We start from the raw sequence: 19,303 nt of genomic DNA, 5'->3' as shown, positions 1-19,303 counted from the left end.
TAGACTCTCCGGCAATATGAAAGACCCACTGGGAGCGCGTGGCCGAGGCGGTGGCTGGCGGGGGCGCTGCGAGCGCTACGGGCAATTTCATTCTGCTTCGAGGGGAGGACGCTCACTCGGGCTCAGCTAAAGCGAAACGCGCTTATCAGTTTGTGCTGAGCCCCGAGTGAGCGTCCTTCCCTCGAAGCAGAATGGAATTGCCAGGAGCGCTCGCAGCGCCCCCGCCAGCCACCGCCTCGGCCACGCGCTCCCAGTGGGTCTTTCATATTGCCGGAGAGTGTACATACTTGAAATTGGGCACGCAAACGTCCCAAGCAGCACATTATGACCGGCTCAAGCTTGAGCCAGACTGGGCAGCCGGGAAAGTTTCAGTGGACCTAGATTGTTTTGCCCCATGGCGCTAGGCAGCCCCATCCTGGTATACTAGCCTGGCGACCACCGGCTATACGGACCACCCCTGTATAGCCATGGACTGGCTCACCGCTAAAATTATGGCCTGGCTCAGACGGGAAGCTCAGTGGTACCCTAAGCTTGGCTCTCTGTTGTATATACAGCATGGGCCAGGTTAGTGGCCGAGTGGTCAGCCAAGCTTGGCTAGACAGTAGAAATTAAACCCGGACCAGAAGGGCAGTTACCGGCCCTATTGAAAGATTTTGTAAACTGGAGCAGTTCAAACAGGATTCCTCCTACTGGTTAAATTCGTTGAACTGGACAGACTGAAACTGTGCATACTGGTCTTACTATAAAAATGGGGATACGGGTTTTACTGTAAAAATGTGTATCCTGGTAATACTGTAGAACTGTGTACACTGGGCCACTCCATGCAGTTAAACCAGTTTAACTGGTCATATTGACAACACAGGCCGTAAATGAATAAAATTCACTTTATTTAAAAAAAATACCATACTGCAGACCGCAAAAAATAATCATAAAGACGTATTTGCAATGCAAAAAAAATCTTCACGATATTATTCATGTGTCCCAACCGGTTGGCGAGATTCTTCACATCTTCTGGAGTTATTAGGGTTCCGGTGGTGGCTAGCATAGTACCCCAAGGCATCTGAAAGAAGAACAAACATAAGTAATTAGAACCAAATGACAGATTTATTTGCACCCGTCTGTTCTAAAACGGTATGTAACTAATGCCACGAATAAGACATAGGCTCTATCATAAACAATATGAGAGAGAATATGGAAGCGTGTGCCAATCGCATATGTGGTACCAGTGTCGCGGCAATTAAGTAAAAACCGCATGTAAGCGATTTGACAATCGCTTACATGCGGTTTCTTCGCTGTCGTTTGGTCACTCGTGCGACGCGGCAAACCGCGTGAAAGCGACGGGAGCAAGCGACCAAAACGATGAGCGACGATTTCTAGAAATCCCAAAACCGAGCGACGCGACGAGCGGTTGTGGGAAATCTCCGCCGCTCGTCGCTCGCTTAATCGCCTTTACGCAAAGCAACATCTAGGAATTAAAAGATCCTGCTGTTGTTACCCCTTTCCTGCCTCCCAGTCTGTCGTCCGCTATGCAACGACGCTAGCATGAACTTAAAATTAAGTGCAGCAATCACCACTTGCAGTTAATATTTCGGTTACAAACGAAGGTACCACACTGTGTGGCACACTATTGCTGTGTTCGCCACTTTCCTTTAATTCATGTTGTTATAATGGGCGATTATTGAAACCAATAGTCTGCAGAGTTAGAAGAAAATAATCGTAGCTGGCTACCCGATCAAATGCCAAAAACGATTATTGACTGCAGAATATGCCGATTGTGCGAGATTAGGGTGACGAAGGTGATTTTCTTTTCTTGAGTGGTTTAAAAACCTTTACCAGAGCAATTTTCCTTACAAACTAATTAAAGCAAAGAAACACATTCGGAAACCATTGATAACTGTAGATCTACTTAAAAATATAAATGTTAAAAATACGCTATATAGAAAATTCACGAAAACTGCATGGAGATCCCAATGACCCTCGGACTTTTAAATCGCACCGTAATCAGTTGACAAACGCCCTGAGAAAAGCATTACTAGAACAAAAAGAATTTATTTTAGAGAGTTTTGAGGCAAACCGAATGGCTTTAGCCGTATTTATTGATTTTATCGAAAGCGTTCGATTATCTAAACCATAATTTATTGCTAAAAAACTTTACCTTTATGGAATTCGGGGCCAAGCACTTACGTTGCTTCAGTCATATTTGAGTAATCGTAAGCAGTTTGTCTATTTAAAGGGCTTTTCATCTAATACAAAGTTGTTTTCTCCAGTGTACAACAGGGGAGTATTTCGGGACCTCTGCTATTTAACATTTATATTAACGATATTGTTAACATAGATTCTTTTGCTAATTATTTTATATATGCAGACGATACAACCCTTTTATTTTCGGATAAGACTGGTAATAATCCTATCAACTGCGCAAATAATACTTTAACAGGGTTGCAAAATTGGACATCTCACAACAGGCTTAATATGAATAGCAGTAAAACCAAAGCAATTCTCTTTCGAACCAAAAATAAAAGCGTTTTTATAAGAAAAAGTCTCGTAATAATTTGAAATGTTATAGAGATAGTGGAGAATTTCAAAAGTCTTGGCGTCATTTTTCACCAGTATTTGTCTTGGGACGACCATGTAAGCTATATACTTCCTAGATTGTCCAGGGTCATTGAAATAGTCTCACGAAACCATTTCATTTTACCAAACAACGTTAAACTAATCTGTCAAACTTTATTTACATCCTACTTAAACTACTGCCACCTGGTATGGGGTACAACCACCAGTTCAAATCTACAAAAATACATCTATAACACAAAAAAAATTGTCCGCCTCATTGCTAGTATTTCATATATTTCAAGCACCGAAGGGTTAACCATTTTGTTCTTAGCCCGAGACTGAGGCAGGAAAAGAGGAAAGTTTCGAAGTAGAAGAAAAATGAACAGTCGAGGACACGTCTCTAACACAGCTAAAGACAAGTTTATTTGGTCACCTTCTTATATACACTCCATAAACTTCACCACAGCACCTTCCCGATCTCGAAAGCCAAAAGATAACAAAGGTCTCACATCTTTCCACCACAATTGTCAAACGACCTTGACGTTTTCCACAAAGCAATGAACAATAGCTCCCCTCATCCGGAAGACACTTGTGAATCCTTCGCGTACACAATACATCTCTCTCCCTCTACTCTCCGACCCATAATCACAAAGCATCCCGGTAACAGAAGATATCAATCCACGTGATACACAAAGGAAGAAACCACTTACACCTTCACATTCAACAAGCACTTCACAAAACTTTCAAATCCGCAAGAATGATTTTGCGCTGCTGCTAAGCTGTAACGACACCTGACTAATGCAGTTGCCCATTGATTTCATTTTTATTGTTTCTTTTACAACCCTTTTGATTTCGTTTAACTCCCTGTGTATTATCTCTGTTTCAGACCAGTGGGGTATACAATTATTACATTCTTGAACATGTTTCGCTATTTCCGAATTGGCAACGTTGTTTTTGACATTCCTTTTGTGTTCAGTCAATCTGTCATTTATACACCTTGACGTCTGCCCCACATATTTAAAGCCACATTCCAGGGGGATTGCATATACCACTCCATTACCACACGGAATAGACTTTTCTCGAAGTGTTTTTGCGCATTCCCTTACACTTTTGTGTAAGGGAATGCGCAATCACTAATACTACTAAATACTACTAATGCGCAATCAAAATGGTTAACATCCACCAGCTCGCCTGCGCAATCACTACATTACCGAAGGGTTGTTTGAAAAATATTTTGTTGCGTGTTTTCGATATGTATACACGTATAAACCTATGGTCCGCTTTAAAATAGAAAAAAAAAAAGAAACTTGGATATTCTGGCCAAACTTTCTAAACTAAGGGAACACGTTACCACCCATCAAATTCGTTCGGTGGCACGTTGGGCTGTGCCTCTTTACCATAACGAATATTCCATGCAGTCTCCAAAGTATATGCTACCTACTTTACTAAATTTCCTCTTAAGCAAAAACGTTGATGTAATGTGTGCCACAATGCAAGATTTATTTTCTTATTTGAATTGAATATATTAGTTTTCTGCGATAGGTTGTAATCTATTTTTGTATACAATGTTGATATTTTTGCTGTTGCTTTGTATTTTAACCTGTCCATCGGAACTGTGAGGGAGCAGGGGGCTCCGTCTTCCTGTTAAACAGCTTTTTTCCTGTTTCCTCCATTCCTGTATCGAATGGGAAATAAACTTTATTATTATTATTATTATTATTATTATCATTATTATTATTGTTATTATTATATCCTTTGTAGGAGAGAGACCATACTTCAGTATTATATTTCCTCTAAACAATACACTACTACTAATTTAAATACATGGCTGAGATTGCGGCAAAAATAATGTTACATCTATCCGCGGCTTATGAAACATGTTACGAAGTAAATATGATCTATGTACAGAATCTGTTTCCGTGTGAGAAAGGGCGCGATTGCATCCGCGAGCATTTCAGGAAGGAATAAATGTTAGCGGACGAGCAGTGATAAATCATGATTTCAGCATATTAGCGAGAATATTCTAAGGGGGGTTTCTCGAAGCTTACTGATTCTTTCGCAAAAAAATTAGACGCACCGACCTTTTTTAGAGTGTGGGATGTGCATGCAGGATGCATCGCAATGAGATATACATTCAGGCAAAGTATATATTTAGAATATGTATTAAATAATGAATAACTTTTGTCCACGTCATTTTTTTTTTCCAAACGGCTGAAACGACAGGTGACGCATGTGGTGCGGCCCTTAACAAAGGTAAACGAATAACTGGAGGACGGAATGCGACTGAAGGGGAATTTCCCTGGATGGTAAGCGTACTACAACGGATACCGGGAGTTTATTTAACGAGGTTTCAGTCGTCTTCCTGTCCTATGAGAGGCTTCAACGATTGCTTTGTTGCTAGAGTCTTGAGTACAATACGCGTACACTTCTTATCAGTGACTGTTTCGTGTCGAAAAGGCTGACCGACAATGTGTTTACGAATCCAAAACAAAACGCTGAATGGGTAGTAGCTAATAAATTATTTACTTTAACACACTAGGCAAATGCAAAATTAATGACAAAATTTAATTACCGACAACTTACATATCATCTGTGTTGTTTCTTAACATTTACTAGAAATTATGAAGTACTGAATGCGTTGAATTGCGCGCAGTACCAGGAATACAAAAATCACGTTCATACATTTTAAATTAGTGAAGAATATCTACAGTGATGTCTCGTTAAAATTGAAACATCCGTTCCCCCCAAAAATTGTCCAAAATAGGAGTTGTCCATAATAACGAGACAACAATGCACGTATTTTTTGTTGTCCCTCAAATAGGGGTTCATATAGCGTGTTATCCATATTGACGAGGTCCATATAAACGAGACATGACTGTATATAGTCAGCGGCATGCTAGAAAGCTCCGAGTGCGATGTCTTCTCGGTTCTTGCATCGTGATTTGTTCTTAAGCTCATTGGAGAGTTAATAAGATGTTCGGTACTGCTATGTCTTGCGTTTCTTTAGCATAAGAATCTTAGGGTATGTCGAGTTCCATCTAATCAGTCGACGATGTTTTTTCGTATTTCCATTATCCGATCACAGATCTAAAGAACGAAGCATGAAGCGTGGTAATAACAAGCGGTGATAACAAAAATGCAGTCGGGAACTGCATTTTTCTTATCTTTCGAAGTACGAGTGCATCGCGTAGAACTATACAAAATAACACCTCAGTCGACCTAATGCGATAAAAATTACACTTGTTCGTACTCGTCTGGTATTTTATGAAGGCGTATGCCGAATACTTCATGTCTGGTTAATACGAAACCCTGTTAATGCGAATGACCCGCTGTATAGACAATAAGTTTGCTGACGAACTGAGTAAACCCGTGATTTTTTGTCTCGTTATTACGAGCAACTTATCTTATGAAAGCTTTATCTTTATTTTCTTCTTTTTGGGCGACAGGGAGAGGAAGGATGGAGGGTTTTATGGCAGACTATTACCCTGCACTCTATTCCACTGCAGGTGGCTCTCCTGAACAAATCCATGAGTCAGTTTTGTGGGGGATCTATCATCGAACCGGACATTGTTGTGACCGCTGCGCATTGTATTGAAAGGCAAGTATATGTCTTGCTTGGAAAGAAAATGCGATGAGTGGTATACTTTCCTTTCTAGGCTAGAACCAGGGGATATAATTCTTTGTGCTGGACTCTTGGACCTCAATAACCCGCCCAGCTACAGCCAACTGCGACATGTATGTATCACACCGTTATAGATGACGGCATTTGTCCTTAGAGTGTTCATTAAGTCTTGAGGTTTTTTTTACACTCAAAATATATTCTACGACTCAGAGTCCACTAGCCATTGTGTTCACCAGCAGGTGAAGTTATTTTTGCTCTATACTGGTTGTCACGTCAAGAAAAAAATTTTTTCAGCATTACTAAAGCGTGCGGGAAGTAGTTCTTACAAGATTTGGTCGTTGAAAAGAGAAATTATGCGTTTAGCGCTTTAAGCGTGTACGTATAAGTTGACAAAAAGCTACCCTAAGATAAACCACATCTTCATTCAACAAATGACTCGGCGAATTCGTAACATTCGGCGAAAGGCCCACTTTTTTTTATTACGGTTCTGGAGGTGAAAGTGGCTGCAGATCTAAAGACATCACGGAGAAAAGTGTATAATAGCAGTCAATCATTTATTTATACCCAGACAAAAATAATCCAGCAATAATCGAAAGATTCGCTTTTATTGAGAACACAGGACATCTTCGGAACAACTGTACATAATGCGGCCCTCTTGTCTGAGGCTCGAAACTGGAGTAGGAGGGCCGTTCCAGTACAGCGGTTTCGTTACTAGCGATCAGATATGCACATAACCCGTTATTAGTAACGAGTTACTCCTACCTAGTTTCTTTTCTCGGTAACAATTAACGCATATAGTTACTTTTTTAGAAAAGGAAGTAGTAAGGTACTTAGCTACTTTTATGGCCAAATAATGAGTAACGCTATTCTTCACTTTTGATGAGTAACGTGTACAACAAAATTTAAACAGCCTCGTTCGAATTCTAACCTGAGTATTAGTTTATTCTGAAAAGGCAGATGGGCACCCCGAAAAACAACTAAACAGTGTGACAGTATATCAAATTTATCGCTGAACACGTCAGTCGAACTCTACAGCTGGGAATGTCCTTCACCCAGCGAGGACAATAAGGTTCGTTGGTTGAACCATCTGGAATCGTGTACGGAACGAATTTTAACCCGGAGGTTGCCAACGCGGAAAGCCACAGTACCCATTGACAACTTCGAACTTGTGAAGCAGAGAGAACAAATGATTCAGAAGAATCCCACTTTCACCACCACTTGCTGAAGCAGAGCACTGTCGTTCATTCCAGCGTGTCAGTAGATGGACTAGTCAGCGTCGCCAGAGATGTATTCTCATAGAAGCGGGGAAAAATAACTTATAAAAACTTTGAGAAGCAACTACTGCTTAAGTGCAACGCGTACTAAAAACAAACTCACTAAATCATGAAACAAAAGCAGTTGTCTATTTGGTCGTCCAAATAGCGCGATAAGTAACTCCCTACTTTTGAAGTAAAATAACACGTTCCTTTTGAGGATCAGTAACGAGTAAAATATTTATTTACTTCTTGAGCGAGTAACGAGTAATTGTATTTAGTTATCTTGTTTCGGGTAACGTGTAAATGTAAGCTATCGATATGGTACTACGTTTATTATCAGCCCTTGCAATGGCTCCAGATGCGTCATTTTAATGGATGGGTCGATCAATTAAAACACCAATGTGAATTATACGATTGCAAAGAATAATTCGACCGATTTCGTCATTGCCCGATTGCCCGACCGATTTCGTCATTGCCCGCAGGTGAAACAATTCGCCGTTCCCGAGTCGTATGCTTTCCCCACCAACGATATAGCCCTGCTGAAGTTGGATGCCCCTTTTGACTTTGCCGAGAGCAAGGGGCACATCGGCGCTGTCTGTCTTCCCGCCAAAGACCGCCCGTTGGAGGGCGAAGTTGAAGTCGCCGGCTGGGGAGCCACTGCACCCGGTAATAGAGACTTGAGTTTTTACAGGTGTTGGATTGGTGCCCATTGAGAGAATGTAGGCACAGGTTTAGCACCTTCAGAACTAACCGTTAATGTTGTTTTTTTCTTTCTTTTTTGCTTAAGACTACATTTTGAAACCTCACAAACTCGAGAACGGGAGGTGCAGGATTCTCACAATTAAGGACTTCTGAGTTTCATAGTTTTGCGACTAAAAAGCTTTTATTAGTGTAATATTATAGTTATTCATGCAAGTATAGTCACTGACAGGATAAGAAAACCGGGCTGTGTCCAATTATGATCGCGTTTCCCGCTTCACAGCATTTCTGCAATTTTTCAGTAATGCGATGTGTAAATTGCAAGCCGAGCAGGAGCCCTTAAAAACACAAAATTTAGCGAATGTTTTTTTTTTTTTTTCCTTGGCTCAGTTTTACTAGCACTCACTTTTGACCATGAAACTAATTGTAACCCTTCAGGAAGAAGCTGTGACGCCCCTATATCTTCTTATATTACGTCGCGGTAGATTTTCTGACCCACTCAGATTGAGTTTAAAACTTCAATAATTTCGCGAAAACAAGTTTATGTGAGTTGAAATTTGGGTTACTAGTTCAGGTTTCTCCATAAATGCGTTGAAGCAGTTTTGAAGCAAATCAGTGACTATCAAAATTTTACGAGTGCTAACGTGCGACGCAAAAGCTTACGCTCAAGTTAGCTCGTCCCGGATGTTAACACATTTCGGCAGTTGTATTTCCATGCAATTACAACTTGCACGTACGTTGTGTTACTGCCTGTTCTGGTCGTTTCACATCGTCACAATGGGCATGTCAGAACCCCTTGTAGTCAGTGCTGTGTTCCTATGCCGACGCTACTAGCTGAAGAAACCAATCAGAGAGCGTCAAAAACGCTCCATCATGATGTTCGTCATGTTGATGTATGCGTTCTATCATCGCTGAGCCAATAATAAACAGAAAAGGATTAGTGACTAGTGGACGTAAGCTGAAACGAAGTGTGTCAACATGAGTGGTTCCTGATGTCGATAGAACGCTAGAAATTCATTATTGTTGAGATAATGAGAGAAGGATGGCACTAGCGTTGAGAAGCAGCAGCTCTTTAGGAACCTCAAAGTTCTAATGAAAGCATGTGTTTTGTGTTTTTGTGTGTCGGTTATACAGCCTGATGTTAGTCTGCCGCAACTCGCGAGTTGTCTCTCAATTGTAGACAAGCAATTTAGCCAGTGCTGTACAACCACTAGCCTGGGGTCCTTAACCTGCACCACGCAGTACTGAAACACGACCGCACGCTGGTAGGATGCTAGTCCAGATCGAAACGGGCAGCAGTGAGGATTAAGCCCAGAGTCCCTGGCTTCTGCGGCGCGACCTTTCGCTTTATACCCTCCGAGCTGGTGTGCGCCCGGCTAGTTCACTCGGCCACCGATCCCACTCATGACAACTAGCTCATCCAGGAACAAGCAAGAATAAACGACGGAAGGGCGAAAATCGCGTGAGGCCCGGCGACGCGGCCTCGTGCTTTACATATTTATTAAAGGAGCCATGAAACGATTTTACTACTTTCGATAAACACTACTTCAAATTACTCCGTAACGTTACTAACCGCTAAATAAACTTGCCTTCGTTTTTTTTTCTAGGCAATTGCATTTGCCAAATGATTCGAGAAATATGACCCTACCAAAAAACGGCTCAAAAATAAACCGGAATGAATCCGGAATTTCAGTCCGTCATATGGGCCCATAAGCAAACCCATAAGCAAACTGGCCAATCCGTAGAGCTTCACCGGGGTGGGTCAAACTGTATATTAAACCGTATAAGGCAACACCGGAAAATGATAGAAATAGTTTAATAGAGTGACATACCTACTCTCTTTCATCTCTAGATGTTCTGCAGCTGATGCTACAAACCATCCCGGGAAATCCAGTGCTGAAAGCATGTCACTTGACTTTCCTGTAGTTACCAGTTATGTGACACACTAGCCGTGCTTGTTTTTTAGGAATAGCTCGCAGCCTCTGCTGCACTGCAGCAGAGGATACGAGATACCCACAAGAAAAACCCTCGAACCGTCAGACCCTTAAGCCCAAGCCCCTTAGCCCATCAACCGATTAGACGCCCAAATGTTTGTGAACCATAGACAAAAATGCAGTTAAAAACGTTAATGGAAATTCATTGTGGTCATTTAGTATTACAAGCATATTTTAACTTAAAAGCACAATAAAAACCAGCGTTTGTTCCAACCCGGACGCAAGCAGCTGTAGACGAAAGAGATCATATCATATAGGGACAACTGACTTCTTATCGCAAAAAAAAATATATTTCAAAGTACTCACAATGCCGCTGGGTAAATTTCTGATGTACGGTAGTTCAGCTAATAAAACCGAGCAGGTGCACCTCAGAGACACATCCACAGTCTCAGTAAGCACGTTTAGCGAAAACCATGAACTCGCAAGCAGCACCCACCACCGTTGAGAAATCCTGAGCAGAGTCAAGGCTTCGTTCATGATGCCGTCGCGGCGGCGTCTTCGGCGTATTTTTCGCTCGCTGGATGCTTCTGAAGCCGAACGGACGGACGAAGAGATATCGATCCGTCTTAACAAAACCAACACTTTTATTCTAAACTACACACACTCGTTTCAAACCGACGTGCCACTTTCTCATGTGCAACTTTCTCATACTCTGCTCGATTGCATTCCAGCTTTCTTTCTGGTCAGGTCTCTACTTTCCCAGCTGTTGATCTTCGCGGCTGCATCTCGCCGCTGCGGGTATGAAGCTCACAGCTCGCCCCCCCCCCCCCCCCTCTCCCCCCCGCGCGATTGTCTCCGCCGAGGCAAGCCGTGGTGTAAGGTTCAGCTCGCTTCTCTCGCGTGCATCCTCTCCGCAGAGGGAATCCAATGCCGTTCTCGCGAAAGTTCCAACATAAACAAAGAGTCCGCAGGAAAGCTATCAAAGATACTGAAATGACACTTTCGGATTGTGGGTACATCTAGCTGTGGCATCGAGTTAGTTTTTGTTTTGTTCGTTTTATGTGGTGTGAATTATATAAAAAATGTTATTTGACAGTTATAAAGAAATTATTTAAAAAGATAAAAAATAACAAAACGCACTTCAAGCATAATAATGAACAAGTATTGCAGAGCGCATAGAAAAGCTAGATGGAATTAGATGGCGATTACTTGCTGAAAAATCGCCGTGATGTAACCTTTTTGGCGCCGCGTATCAGCTCGTCTTCTGCGCTCTGAGCTCTGATCGACGCAGCCCGTACGGGATCAAGATGGATTGTTTGCAACTTGATGTTTCAACCCTACGCGTGAAAGTCTTCGGCATCAGACAGCCGATCCGGTTTGATTTTGAACAAGATATGGGAAAGTATGGTTTGTGTAAAGCGGATATTTTCAGTCTAGACTTCGTCCAATTTGCCTTTTAACCGAATTCGGCAAGGAATGGTTTGTTCGAACGGCATATTGTTTGTTTGGAATTCCTTCAATTGTACTTTTAACTGTATTCCGAAAATCACGGTTTGTGCGAACCGGAGTTTGTCTGTCTGGAATTCCTCAAATTTGCCTTTAAAGCAGATGATGAAAATCACGGTTTGTGCGAACCGGAATTCGTCTGCCCGGAATTCCTCCAATGTGACTTTGAACCAGATTAGGAAAATCACGGTTTGAGGGAACCGGAATTGCCTGTCCGAAATTCCTCCAATTTGACTTTGAACCAGATTTGAAAATTCACGGTTTGTGCGAACCGGAAGCCGCCTCTCTGGTCTAACTCCGATTTGATCTTAGTCCGGATTTTACGTTCCGGACTGATTTCAAGCCGTTATTGTTGCTAGGGGAGCATCGTTCATCCCCTCAAGTCGGAGCCAGAACGTACGGCCACGTGGCCAAGGGGCTATTCTATGCCGCCAATGTTAATCACTGCCACGCGCTAAGGATGGCAAAGTAGGAAACGCGTGCTGAGCTCGCATTTTCAGAGTTCGGTTAATCTCATCACATCAGTATTTAGACATGAGCCATCACACGAGTGTCCGCCGAGGCATTGATAGTTACGAGCCGAGGTTGAGTGCTCACGCAATTGTCGTATCCAATTCTTGAGCCGCGCTCAAGGATTGGATACGAGATGCGCTCGACTGTCGCCAGGCCGGTAGTTTCGATCCCACAATTACGTCATCAAGCATTGCAAATGTAAGGCTGAAAGAGATAGTCCATTTTATTCTCGCAGCTTCACCTCCTCGAAGAAGCTTCTGAATCAGTGGTGGTTAATGAGAGTATACTCCGGCCAGACTAGGACCAGTATGCCTCTGCAAAGTCATGAACATTTCAACCCAATATCGTTTCATAATCACATGAACAAACATTAAAGCTATATGCTTGTGGCTTTCAAGTTTTGAGCAGTGCTCCAAGCGAGCAAAAGAAAAATATATGTGGCTCGCGTTTCAAACATGCTTCATTGCGGTTCCCCACAATACTTTTTTTTTGTTTCATGCTCAGTTCCATTATAAATGCCACGTAGCGGAGGTTGCAAAAGCGAGCTCCGAGTTTTCAGTGCCCAAACACGCGCACTCGTGCAGTACGAGCATCGTTCAGGGGAAGATGATCTTACAAGCAGTTTTGGCTTCGCTATCCCTTAATATGTAATATAGGCGCTCACGGTGGCTATAAAAGTAGCATTTTGAAGCTAAAAGAAATGTTCGATGGAACGCTCAGGTCGCGACCTGCATAATACTTTTCTTTTTAACATTTTTATTTCCTTAGGCGTTTTGTTATCGCCCATTTACAGATGCTGACAGATGCTTGTATTCAAACCTGGCACGTGGAAAATCAGACGCGCCGCTTTTATGGTCGTATCGCGAGGATGGTGCAGCCAGTATAACATGGTAGCATCTTGCGTAAAGCCCCTTCATGTTTCAAAAGTACAGCGCAAGGTGCGTCGCTGCACGACGCACGTCCGACGTGCAGCCCTTGGGAATATCATGGCGGCACATCACAGCAGTGAACTAGGTTTCAGACGCCATGTTTTTTCCCAGAAGTGACGCGCGGAACGTGTCTAGAGCATTTCCACAATAATGAATGGTGTTACTTTTGCCAGGATAGAGGGGCCTTAGTGTTGCAGACACGCTCGCGCGCCTGCCCGAGAGCAACGAGTCTATACACCATTCCAATATTTACAAGTCATCAGCCCAGATAACGAGCTCCTTGGCCCAGCACCCGCATGTTCGTCACTTCGGAAAGCGAGAAAATCACGCGCCATACGCACGAACACTGAAAATGTTAACAGCCACAAGCCCTTTTTCGTATTGCTTTATATGGGGTGTTTCTAGCACGCTATATTGTTGAACATTGTTCACAGCACCTGCTCAGAACTAGCTCCCATTTATCGTCTTCAAAGAATAACGATTATAATTTTGTGGAATGGACGTTGAATGTACATACTGGGGACATTCCGAGCAGGCAGTGAAGCCAAAGCTATGGGAAACCTGTGGGGTCGAGATATTTGAGCACCAAACAAAGCTTAGCACGCGGCGCGCTGTTCGCTTCGTTTCAAATGACAGACAATGTTGGCCTCGAGCATCGTTTTGAGAATGCGCTGCGAACAACGTTGAACAAAATGGCGTCCCGTAAATATTCCCTATAATAATATGATTTGTGTCGGTGAGTTATACGGCCAGGGCCAGGGAGACAGCATAGAGTGGATAATCCTCATGATAAATTGGTGAATTGACTAAACTGGGTTCCTTTACTTCTTAATCATTGGATATAAAGATCTGGTTTATATCAGACACATGTTAAGCGTCATCGAAGGAACACTAAATAAATAATTTTTTGAAGATTTGGGACGCATGGGTAGTACGGTGCTCCGCCAAGTGGCCACTCCTGCAACTCGCGCGAGGGTAGTGGTGCAAAAACGCCCTCGCGCGTTTTTTCGGTCTCTTACCATCCGTGGTTTCGCACCACCAGCACCTCGCCCGTTGCACAGGTGGTCATTTTAGTGCACCCCCCTCCCCCCCCCCCTTCCCACGCACTCTAGTTGTTTCTGAAATTAACTTATATAGTGGCTTTCGATACCGCTCAGCAAGTTTCTATTTGAAACAATGTTTATTTTCACTAATTGGAAACATAATAAACAAGTTGCACTTGATTATTTGAGTGAGCGTGAAAATAAGCCACCAATCTTATGTTAAGCTTTTCCTTTTTTAAGATTTTTTTTTTTAAACATTGAATAAAGCAAAAATAAAGCACTACACTTTTTTCGGTTAAATCCTCTGTTTGTTGGAATGATGGAAGACGCTAAACATAACTCACAAGTCAAATCAGTCTTTTTTTCGACATAAATTTGACGGGACACGTTCGGTGTCTCTCTTGCGTGTTACTCGGGCAGAGAGCTACAATTCTGAGAAGCGATGTGACATTATTTAGCAGGGTGCGTTGTCGTAGCCGAAAGTCATGTGCTTTGTATTTTTTGTTTTGCAGATGGTTTCTTTTTTTAAAATTTATAAATAGAGAACTTTTTCTTGTAGCAGGATACTAGCTAAACATTGAAACTCTCAAACTCTAAAATACGGGTGGCAGAAAGTTTGTAGCGAACTCCGTAACCGTGTTCGTTTCAAGACCGAAATACAGTCCTATTTAGTGATACCGAAAACTTTGCTGTAGCTCGCGCTAGGGTCATATTTGCTTGCAAGAACTAATTCTGTATGAATGGATTGGTCACGCGTTTTTGATCAAGCTGACTTCTCCGGCTCATATAGTTTATACCCTTGGACTGCTTTAGTTATATTAACTTTCAGATTTGCTTTGCTGATATGTTATAGACTACAATTTGTAATCCAACAGTTCTGCATTTTTTTTTCTTACGTGTCGTATCAGCAGCCTCCTTTCAGGAGTACTTCTGCCTAGACCATGTTGTTAGGTTCGTATTAATGTATTCTAAGCATAATAATTAAATCGTGTGTCCCGATGTTTTCATGTAATTGTTCGCTCAGTCGTTCATACGTTTACTTAATTTATTGGAGAAGAGAAGCGAAATAAATGTGGCTTTGTTGATGTTGGCTTTTTATTTGTTTATTTCGTGTGTCGCAACTGCAATTTATTTTGTGAATTCAAGTATCACTCAAGCTGTTGATTACTAGCAATAAAATAAGCAGAACAAACACGTCACACCCTTAGTGTTCGTTCTTCGTGACAGGCCTTTTTCTTGACCAGCTTGGTTTCCCATCGATAATTGTCATATATGGTTCCCCTTCCGATTGCTTCGTGAAATGCAGCCTCTTTTTTTCGCTGAAACAAAATAGACAATAATTTTTGTCGTTCATAGAACGTAGATTTTTTTCAGAAATTCTACTTACAGCATTTATAAATCTGGCGATTTAGAAATTAAAATAAAGCAAAGACGAACAGCATTTCAGGTTGCGAGCCACCAATCAATGAACACTTGATATCCTTGGATCGTTCCTACAGTCTGGTATTTTCTTACGACTATACTGGTGAACAGGGTTGTATACGTTACTTTAAAAATGTACCTAAGATACAGTTACAGTTAATGTACCTAGGTGCGTATCTAGCTACTCGCTTAAAATTTTACCTAGGTACAGGTACAGTTACTTCAACGATACTTTTTATTTTCACGTCAAGTATTTTTCTCAAATTTGTCACATTATTATTGGAAGTAAATCCTTTGTATACTGGGATGTAAACAAAAACAAGCTTGATAAACGTGCTTTATTGGTGTCAATGTTTTTAGGAAGGAAGAGAATATTTAAACGGCGAGCGCGTTAAGGAGCTTGTGTCACAGAAAATCCGTCGGATGTCGGTGGCGTCGGTGGCGTGACGGGAAATTCCTGAGTGGTCCATAGGGTCGTGACGTCACAGCCACATGAATTCGCTCGAGAATTTCAAACAAACCACAACGCTCATGTGAAACGTGACGTTACGCGTAGAATGAAGGCGGTTAAAGACACACGAATTAATGGTCGCCGCATGTTTCAAATGATCCCACATGATAAACTAATTCATTTTCCTTAAAGAAAAATTTGAAGAATTTACGCAGAATCGCACCCACGACCCTTCGGTTGCGAGCCCGACATGCTACCGACTAGGCAACGGAGGGCTTTGGAATGGCACTGCGATCCTGCCGTAATTGGAGTGCCTCGATGTGTGTCTGTGTCAGAGTAAAGGCATTATCGCATCGAGTGTTGTCTGCGCGTGCCGAGCAAACACATAAATAAACTTTGCGGGGCAAAATAGCATTAAAGCACTGGCAGAAGCTCCTCAATCGCGCCAGCAGTATTGTATCATAAGAACTAGGTCGTTGTGTGACTAAGAGCATGAGAAGCGGTGGAGAAGGCCATGCGAACGGGGCCCGATAACTCTATCGCGTTCAACTCTTAAAGGCGAAGGTTAATCGTCCTCCCAGTTTTTTTTCTTCACAAACATTTTCAGTTTTGTAAAGTTCAAAATTTGAGTTCGATTTATTGCATGGAAACACTACGTGACGTTAAATTGCTTTACGACTGTACTTATAATTTATTTTCAGTTATGCGTTATATTGTATTTTATACGATTTTGACGAAGTGAATAGAAAAGTACCTGTAAAAAGTAACTTCACTTAGTTACAAGTTACTGGAAAATGTACCTAAGATACAGATACAGATACTGAGGGATGAAAGTACCTAGGTTTGACCCTCAGGTACAACAAAAGTACCTAGATACCGATTTGCAGTTGCTTGCTCCTAGATACTTTGCAACCCTGCTGGTGAAGGTATCTCAGGGTCCTTGGTTTCCATGTATCTATTCCTAAGCCACAAACGTTAGACGGAGCTGTGATCACCAGCGAGCTGTGTTGACAAGTGTTTTCTGCAGACCATGAGGGGCAACGAAAAGCATCAGCAGCTGCAAAATGCAGTTTCGTAACAGCTTTTTAAACTCGTGGCGATGGTGTTTGGAAATAATTAATTATGAGGTTGAAGTAAGGGAGAGGTTCGGCCAGCTCTGGCTAGTCCTTGGCAGTCATGTCTGACGTATATATTTTTCGCTAAATATTTTGTATAAAAACTAGCAATATACTCTGATTGACTTTTTCTATATAAATAAATAAATATATATATATATATATATATATATATATATATATATATATATATATATATATATATATATATATATATATAGATATATAGATATAGATATATGTAGGGTGTTTTTTTTAAGGTTAACCGATTTCTTTAAAAAAAGCCGTAAAAGTTACACTTATGCCGCTTGTGGAGGTGAGTTAAACGGCCAGGCGGACATATTATAAGGGGCTAATCGTAACAATCAGTCAAATAATCAACTAAAATTCCTTAATAAACTTTTTAATTAATGAAAATGGACATATGGTTCTAATTAGAAACTTGCTCAGCGTCATCGAAAACCAGTAAATCAGTAATTTTCAGAAGGACTTTAAGAGCGTGAGAAGCGTAGTAGTGCACCAAAGTTGCCACTCGTGGAGCAGGTACAAAGCTAGCGGTTGCGATGAGGCGCCCGCGCGATTTTTCCGTCCCTTATCTAGCCCCAGCCTTGTACCTGCTCCACTAGTGGCAACTTTAGTACAATACTACGCTTCTCACGCGCCGAAGGTCTTTTTGAAAATTACTGATTTAGTGGTTTTCAATGACAATGAGCAAGTTTCTAATTGAAACCATATGTCTATTTCAATTAATTAAAAAGTTAATTACCAAATTTTAATGAATTAGTCGACTGATCTTTACGATTATCCCTCTATAATATGTCCCCCTGGCCGTATAACTCACATCCACAAGGGGCTTAAGTGTAACTTTCACGGCTTCTTTTAAAACAAATCTGTTATGCTTAAAAAAAAAAACCTGTATATATATATATATATATATATATATATATATATATATATATATATATATATATATATATATATAAACTAATCTTTAGGGTTCTAATTTCAGACGAACCTTCTTCTCCGCATCTGCTCGCTGTATCGATTCCTGTAACATCCCCACCCTGTTTCGGAATATTCGACAAAAAGGTCATGTTCTGCGCCGGAAGCCCCGGGAAGGACTCGTGCCCTGTAAGTGACGTCAGGCAGGTTCAGGCTTGGCTCGGGGAATTCCAGTAGTATGAAGTTCCCGAATAACCCTTGGATCATATATAAAACTCCCAAGTGAGCACTGCGACGGTTTGCCACGCAAATAAATGACGGGCTACATAGCGGCATATCTAACTGCAAGGAAGCACATTTCGTTGATTCAAGGTTAATCTTCAGACAAGGTTTTAAATGCAATGATACCCTTTTAGGTCACACGTTACTGAGGAATTGAAGTGGGACATATTGGTAATAATTTGCGGAGGGTGACCCAACTAGGATTTGGGAACTGGCTCTACGCAGAACATGTTTTTATATAATGCCACATGAACCTATAATATTTGATAGCCTAGATAGGACATATCGCATAAAATACTGGCCCGGTTTTTGCTCTTTTTATCCCACGAATTAATATCCTGATTAAATCCGCACGGGAGATGGCATCAGCATATGTGGGCCAGCCGCTTAGTATATTTTAGTTACCTTGCTACCTTGTTACATTACCTTGTTTGAAAACCATGCAAACAAAGCGCCGATGTCGCGTTTGTATATAGGGTGACTCCGGAGGTCCAGTCATGAAGGAGGACAGCGGTTCATCCATCCTCGTCGGCGTGGTCTCGGGCGGCGGGCCCTGTGGCGTGGAACCGGGTTTCAACACCAGGGTGCCGGCCTTCACTGAATGGATTTCAGAGAACATCGTCAAGCTACGGCAGTGATCGAGAAATCTATCTCCAAGAAAGGGGAACACATTCTCCTAAATGAATGCCTGAAAATAAATCGATAAAAAGTTCAAAAGCTGCTGCGTAGATTATCTGTGGCCGCATTATCTTGGGGGTCATATTGAGCATACAATGTACAGAAGGACCGCGTCTGCGCTCGGCGTAAACTTGGGCCAAGCGACAGGCTTCACTTACGAAGCGGCGCCCAAAATATGGCCACCGCAAGTGTTGATTGAGGGATGTTTGAAAAAGGTCTATTATTAGATTGTGCTTTATAACTTGCCTATGCAGCATTCAGAGGTCGCAGATAACACACAACGTTGAAACGCGTCTAGGCGGGTGCGCTCGCATATTTGCGAGCGATAAACAGGGGGAGAAAATTCACTAGGTGCAAA

General features: G+C 41.9%; 1 protein-coding gene across 1 annotated transcript; it reads left to right on the top strand.

Moving 5' to 3' along the window:
- The first annotated feature begins 4,604 nt into the window (after nt 1-4,604).
- LOC115322735 (trypsin-1-like) lies at nt 4,605-18,984 on the top strand. The gene is made up of 5 exons (XM_042293139.1): nt 4,605-4,859; nt 6,060-6,288; nt 7,914-8,097; nt 18,053-18,174; nt 18,744-18,984. The coding sequence occupies exons 2-5, from the start codon at nt 6,160-6,162 to the stop codon at nt 18,903-18,905; spliced, it is 597 nt and encodes a 198-aa protein (XP_042149073.1). The 5' UTR covers nt 4,605-4,859; nt 6,060-6,159; the 3' UTR covers nt 18,906-18,984.
- The last annotated feature ends 319 nt before the right edge of the window (nt 18,985-19,303 follow it).

Source organism: Ixodes scapularis, unplaced genomic scaffold, assembly GCF_016920785.2.
Source record: "Ixodes scapularis isolate PalLabHiFi unplaced genomic scaffold, ASM1692078v2 PGA_scaffold46__3_contigs__length_2488377, whole genome shotgun sequence".
Lineage (NCBI taxonomy): Eukaryota > Metazoa > Arthropoda > Arachnida > Ixodida > Ixodidae > Ixodes > Ixodes scapularis.
Note: the sequence above shows the minus strand (reverse complement) of the source record. Positions and strands in the feature narration are given on the sequence as shown.

Coding starts and splice junctions, on each gene's coding strand:
- LOC115322735 (XM_042293139.1), top strand. CDS start 6,160: ATGTCTTGCTTGGAAAGAAAATGCGATGAGTGGTATACTTTCCTTTCT. Junction 6,289..7,913: donor GCTACAGCCAACTGCGACAT/GTATGTATCACA, acceptor CATTGCCCGCAG/GTGAAACAATTCGCCGTTCC. Junction 18,175..18,743: donor CCGGGAAGGACTCGTGCCCT/GTAAGTGACGTC, acceptor GTTTGTATATAG/GGTGACTCCGGAGGTCCAGT.